The sequence below is a fragment of the Mixophyes fleayi genome, chromosome 2 (genome assembly GCF_038048845.1).
Source record: "Mixophyes fleayi isolate aMixFle1 chromosome 2, aMixFle1.hap1, whole genome shotgun sequence".
Lineage (NCBI taxonomy): Eukaryota > Metazoa > Chordata > Amphibia > Anura > Limnodynastidae > Mixophyes > Mixophyes fleayi.
In genome coordinates, this window is record NC_134403.1 from 247,252,050 (window position 1) to 247,259,421 (window position 7,372).

Genomic DNA, 7,372 nt, shown 5'->3' on the forward strand with positions numbered 1-7,372 from the left:
TTACATGCGATCGATGGTCCGATCGCTCGGTCCATGGACTGCATACACACTAGCCTTGTTTAGGACGATAAAGGGAAGAGCGGATGTCCCTTTAGCGACTTTCTACAGCCATGTTGTCGTGAGCAATGATTGCAATTTTGTACACACTGAAGCAACATTTGCGGGGGATGTAACGATATACCAAAGACATTAGCCTAAAGGGGCAGAGCTTTCACTATAGTTAACACCCAAAGCTTCATAAAAGCGAAGGCAGCACTGTCTCTTCATCCATTCATATTTAATAGAAGGTTTAGTAAGATACATAAAATTTAGAAAAACATTAAACTGCTAAAGTACAATGCAATGATTATTCCCTAATAATAAAATCCCTTCGTATGTAAAGGAATGCTCCATTCTCGGCGTGCATCATCGCTGATTGGTCTACAGCAGAAACGAACACCCATGTCTGAGTGTATAAAATGACAGAGGAACCTGTTTGGCGCAGAGGAGCGTGAGAAGATGGCAAGTGAAAAAGTGGCAGTGGGTGTTAAGGTTGAGAAGAAGGTGTCAGTGGGGGTTGCGGGTGAGGAGAAGTTGTCAGTGGGGGTTGCAGCTATGGAGACGGAGACTGAGTCAGAGTTGGTGCTGGAAGGGCCAAAAAATGTTGGAAAAGTTAAGGTGGAGGATGGAGATACTCAAGAAGATCAAAGAGCAAATCCAATGAGCCCAAGAGAGGTGGAGATGATGGTCAAAGTACTGGACCAGGATGACAACGGCATTAAAAAATGTCAGTAACACATGTAGTGTAACTGCTTGAAGGACTTATTTCATTCTAGTGTCACATAAAGCAATGTAAACGCCTAATTTGTAAACTAATTTAGAACGAAGAATTAACGGTGAGAAGGCCTCTTTAGATACCACTGATACCACTAATGTTACTCCTGTTATCAAACAAGAAAAAATTGAAAAAGAAAAATATGTAAAGGAAGTTCGACACAAAGGTATTTCAGTGAACATGTGTAGACAGCTAAATGCTTTGGGCACATACCTGTACAGTTATAATAACCAAAATGGCGCCTGTTTTCCAGAACGTATGGAGGTTAAGCCCGCTATTATTGCGATTGCGCCACAGGGACCAAGACATAAACTGATCTCGAGCAGTGTGCAAGGTGAGAAAATGAGAGTATTTATGTCGTTGAATATAAATATATAGAAGTTAAATGGTAAACATTTTTTATTTCCTTGTTTCGTAGATAAATAAATCAAAGGGGATAGAAACCCAAGCAACATCAAGACCTGTTTTGCCACAAACCAGTAGCACCTTTAAAAATACTAAATAATAAAAATAATACTCTGCAGTGCTCTGCAGTAGTCTGCGCTCTGATTGGTATGGGCGCGCTCACGTCTCATGCGGATCTTTTCAGTCAGACACCTGTGTGTTTAAAAATTGTTGTACTTTTTTTTGCTGCAATAAAAATGTTGCATGAACACTGTGTGGTTTATTCTAGGTATTTCACAAATATTAGTTAAGAAAGGTTAATATAACTTTAATAGTCTATAAAGGATAAAGGATAAAGTTTATAAAGGGTAAATATGAATAAATTGCCAACATAGACGCAAAGAGTAATAACACATGTGCTTTATACAAGTGTAATGGTCTGCAGCCAGACAAGTGCAATACACATCTACACAAAACATGTACTGAGACAGACATCAAAAATTTACATACACACGCCCCCCAGGTCGAGGAAGTATCGGGCGATTGTCGTGGATCGGACGGAAGTTTATACACACTACACAATGGAAACGAAAATATTAAACGGTACGACCAACCAAATGAGGCGACAATCGTCCATCTGGGCAGACTTTCGACCATCGTGTCACTACACACACTGACCCGACTTTTGAACGAGCGGTCGTATGTCGCCTGATTGAGCCGATTATTGGAAGAAAACCGTGTAGTGTGTACCCAGCTTTAGACATGCAATCTCTGCTACTTTGATTATACAATGGAATGGCTTGACTCAATTAGCTATTTTGGCTGGATACACAAAACATGGGGTTATAATATTGACATTGCACGCTTACATGAAATAATAAGACTTTTGACACATTGTATCAGCAGTGTTATGCAATCTGAATCTGTGATACATTTTGATACACGGGAAGCACGGTGGCTAAGTGGTTAGCACTTCTGCCTTACAGCACTGGGGTCATGAGTTCAATTCCCGACCATGGCCTTATCCGTGAGGAGTTTGTATGTACTCCCCGTGTTTGCATGGGTTTCCTCTGGGTGCTCCGGTTTCCTCCCACACTCCAAAAACATACTGGTAGGTTAATTGGCTGCTAACAAATTGACCCTAGTCTGTGTGTGTATGTGTGTTTGCGAATTTAGACTGTAAGCCTTAATGGGGCAGAGACTGATGTGAGTTCTCTGTACAGTGCTGCGCAATTAGTGGTGCTATATAAATAAATGGTGATGATGATGATACAATAACATTTATATTGATACATTTCCCAATGCTATTTCACCCAATATATTACTGTGGAGGCACATTGCATATCATTTAGAAGTTCTAACCTTATTACCTCTCAGATTACCTATTGACCTAGCTAATTAACATGGGCTGCCGGCTAGTTAACTCAGACATTGTTCTGAATACACACCAAGGGGTAAATGTATGAACCTCCGGATTCTTCAACTCCGGTGAGTTCAGCGTCTTCAGCGCTTAAATTTAAAGCGGCGCTGCCTTGTAAAGGGAAACTTCCCTTTACAAAGCAGCGCCGCTTTAAATTTAAGCGCTGAAGACGCTGAACTCCCTTTACAAGGCAGCGCCGCTTTAAATTTAAGCGCTGAAGACGCTGAACTCGCCGGAGTTGAAGAATCCGGAGGTTCATACATTTACCCCCATAACCTCATAACAATGGACATTTGAGACAAATGGTAATTACTTTAGCTAACACAAGCAAAATGACTGCTGCTGTCCTGTTATTTTCACACAGTATGGCAATATTCTTTATATTTATACTACATACAATATTGCAGGTAATAGCAAGGGCAAAATGTACCTAATAACATGAAATAATAATACACATAATACACCGATGCTCTGGTGTATATACTTAGACTGGGCAAGGATTAAAAAGTACATTAAACCGTGAGAAACAGGTGATGAATACAAAGTTCTCAGTCCAGTAGCACCCTGTTTCCTCACAGTCTCCCTAAATGCACATTATTTTGAGCAAGCCATGAAAAGTATGTAAGTTTGATTTAAATGATTGTACAAAGGTGGAGATTGTAAAACTTTAATCATGTTCTGTTATTTGTGACAACTGCAGGGCTTTATAGCCATGCACATTGACCTGAAACTTACATGACCTTGAAGGTATTGGAAATTAGTTTTCTGGACATAAATCTCGTTGCGTGCCGTATCTTGTGTGAAACTGCTCTGCGTATCCTCAGAAATAGACATTACACCAGTCAATGCAATTTCATACAATTCAAGTCGAAACACAAATGACACTTTCAACTGCCTACGACTTGACGTGTAGAACAGGGGAGGAAAGGGGCGGACGCACGTAGGCAATGTACAATAAGGGTGAGTGCATGCACGTTCGTCCGCTTCATGCTCTGAGCATCTCTTAGGTACATGTTTTTAGTTGTTTCACTTGCACCAGCTGCAGGGCAGGTGTAAGTGCTGACTGATAGTGATGACCGACATGTATGGGTGTCAAAACATGTTTTTGCAAGTAAGAGAAACTATAAAAATGCATTTTATGTACCGTACGCATTAACAACATCCTGAATAATGTATTTTATATTTAAAAAAAATCATTTTACAATAAGAAGCAACTGCAAAAATGCATTGTATGTACAGGAGACTTCAATACCATCCAGATTCATGTATTTAATCGGGGAGGGGGGGGGGGTGAAGAAAGAAAACACAAGTTTTGCAAGCAACAATACATAAGTTTTGTAAGTATGAGAAACTATAAAAATGTACAGTACGCCTTAAAAACATACTGAATAATGCATTTTACATTAAAAAAAAGCCTTTTTTTTATTTTGTAGAGGTATTTTTTATGAATGTTAATAGTATTAAGAGTGGTTAATTTGTTAATTTCATAGATTTTTATTTTTGTATGCATTCTGATGGGACTTGATATTGCACATAAGCATGTGCATATCCTGCAGTCTGTTGCCTGCATATGGCAAGTAACTTACAGCCAGGGCATCCTTAAAACCATATTTAATTGGAAGCGTTTTGTGAAATCCGCTTGTACTTGAATATGGGCAAATGTGCATGCAAGTTACTTCCGTTTTTTTAATCACAAGATGCATTCACGTTGCATTCCAATATGAATCAGGCCCCAGATTCGCAGATGGAGACACTTGACTGAATTGCTCAGAATATACATTATACTATCTTCACCAACATTTATTTATATAGCACCAGCAAATTCCATAGCACTTTAAAATTGGGGACAAACACAGTAATTAACAAACTGGGTAAAAAAGACAAAGAGGTAAGAATACTATAATAATAAAAGCAAAGGTTAATGCCTGGACAGTCTCTTACTATCTGGATTATATTGACATGATACAAATATTTCTGTTTATGTTTAAAAAACAAAGAAGATGAAATATTACATTTGACTTATAAAGGAGAGGGTGTATTTAACATCTTATTCTTTTGTTTTGGGGAAATAATATTTACACAGTTGAGACATTTGTTTAATAAATATATTCATGCAAACTATACTCGTTCTGTACAGTCTTTAAATATATTGCTTTATCTGTAGATAATAGAATTAAAAAACTTTTTCTATGTTCTACAAATTCCATATAATTATACACACAAACATACAGTACATTATCCTAAAGACCCTCCCTATTACTTATGCCTGCTGTAAATAAACTGTAAACCACACTCAGTCAACTTTGTGCATACATAGATAGTGCTTAACACATGGTAACATGCATACATACATATTGCTGAAATCCATCTTAGGTATTAAGAGTTAAAGTATTTATAATTTACCGTCTTTCATCTGTCTGCGATGTGACAAGATTTTTTTATTCAGGATTTAAAGAGCTATCCCATCCCCCTTCATATTATGCTACTTCCTGTGACTCCGATGACATCACAGCAGGCAGCTGGAATGTGTGTGATGTGGGGGTGGAGAGTATTAGGTGCATTCCTCACAAACTCTTTAAATCTCTTCCCCTCACCCAAGCTTCTGCATCCTTTCTCTTACTCATACTTGTTACTTTGTATACAATGTCCAGTTTGTGCTTAAACATTGATCTATGCTGCTGGATACATGTACTGCATAATTAAATTGAAGTGCTGCTGAAGGTGGTAGATTTTTCACTACGAAATGTAAATTGTAACTTGTTTAATATGTTGCTGATCTAAGCAGTTTTACACTAAGCATGCTTTCAAGTGGTGCTTTTGTTGAACATGTACCAGTAATAACTGCAAAAAAATAATTATAATTTTGCAAGTCTTTCAAATGAATATAATTTAATTCAATTTTTAAAGTTAGAGTTAAGGATATTAGTATGCGATTGTCTGCTGCAGCATAAAATGTAAACTTACATTTATACGCCATCTATGCTCAAACAACCCTCTGACCATCAAATCGACATTGTTGTGTGACTGGATCACATATGTCTTCAAAGCATGTTTCCCATTGAAGTCTGGCTGGACCAATATGCACTATGTAGCACTTAACCTTATGCCTCTAACAGTGATTTCAAGATAGATTGTAAACTTGCCAGCAGAGCCCCCTACCTCTCTGTCTGTTAATAGCCAGTCTTGTATTATTACTGTTTTTGTTCTGAATTGTAGAGTGCTGCAGAGTATGAAGGTGCTATAGTAAATAAATAAATAAGATACGCTCAATTCAATATACAGTTGCAAGTTTTGCACATGTGCAGTGAGAGAAAGGACTTGTATGCAACTAAAACAATCCTATCTGTTGTTCTTTAAAGCATATAAATGATGTCAATAAACCTAGATCTACATTGGCAATTTACCATGTCATAGTGTCTGTATTGGCAAGGTGTCACCAATGACTGCATAATACACCTCATATGGGAGGAGTAATATAATTGGAAGCAGGAGAGCTAGCAGAAAGCACGAAACATGAATCAGATACTGTAGAAATCTTAAAACAGTAAGCTGTTGGCAACTCTAAAGCTGGGTACACACTACACTGTTTTCGTCCAATAATCGGCTCAAACAGCCGACATACGACCGCTCATTTAAAAGTCGGGTCAGTGTGTGCATTGACACGATGGTCGAAAGTCTGCCCAAATGGACGATTATCTCTTCATTTGGTTGGTCGTACCGTTTAATATTTTCGTTCCAATCTCGTCTCCGCTGTGTAGTGTGTATAAACTTCCGACCGATCCACAACAGTGAGTACGAAATTACAGTCATTGCTCATGACAACATGGCTGTAAAAAGTCGCTAAAGGGACGTCCGCTCTTCCCTTTATCGTCCTAAACAAGGGTAGTGTGTATGCAGTCCATGGACCGAGCGATCGGACCATCGATCGCATGTAAAATCGCTCAGCATAAAAAGTTGGTCGAAATTTCTGTAGTGTGTACCCAGCTTAACTGTCCTTCACCATTTATCATAATAGAGCATCTTTCCTTTGCTGTTTCTATAGGCGGCTCTTGCTTTCTTGCTGCCAGGCAGTCTTTTGGATTAGCTTAATCCAAACCAGCATCTTAATCTCCCTAGATTATCCTATTACCACCCTCTACACAGCTAACACAAAACATCAACCCTATGACCAACATTGCTGTGTGACTGATCACACAGCCCACTCAATACTTTTACCTTAGCATTCTAGCTGGTCCACTGTGCAATATGATGTAGCACATGCCCTTGTGTTTCAAACTCCCATTGTCCCATAGTGTAACAGATTCTGGATACTATATTACTAATCTTGATTAGCGCTGGCTTACCTGAGGTGCGGAGTCTAACGATCTCCCCGGTGTTCACCAAGAACCGCCGCAAGGCGGGGTGGGCTTCGCTGCCAGGAGTCGCAGGTCGCGGTCCCCAGGTTCGCCTCAAGATGTAGTACAGCGGAGTGAAGCGGTGGTAGCGGAGTCAACAAGCCGGTTCGGTACACAGGAATGGAGTCAGGCAGAATCAGAAGGCAACTCGGAGTCAACAAGCCAGGTTCGGTACACGGGTCACAAGAATAGGAGAATGGTCAGCAAGCCGGGTCGGTACACAGGGATTGGAGAGCCAGGGAAGTCAAACAGGCAGAGATCAGCACACAGGAGACACTGGAAACAGGAAGACACTGCAATCCACGAAGAGCAGGAGCCAGGAACAGGTAAGTGTTGCTCTGACACTCAGCGAGTGTCAGA

At 39.6% G+C, this 7,372-nt stretch overlaps 1 protein-coding gene across 3 annotated transcripts in view; it reads right to left on the reverse strand.

The window, feature by feature from the left end:
• PPARD (peroxisome proliferator activated receptor delta) overlaps nt 1-5,105 on the reverse strand; it is an 88,659-nt gene extending 83,554 nt beyond the window's left edge. For all 3 annotated transcript variants that reach the window (XM_075195746.1, XM_075195745.1, XM_075195747.1), the window contains exon 1: nt 5,022-5,105. In XM_075195746.1, the coding sequence (XP_075051847.1) occupies nt 5,022-5,031 (10 nt within the window). In that variant the 5' untranslated portion in view covers nt 5,032-5,105. The remainder of the gene's footprint in view (nt 1-5,021) is intronic.
• Between the last annotated feature and the right edge of the window lie 2,267 nt (nt 5,106-7,372).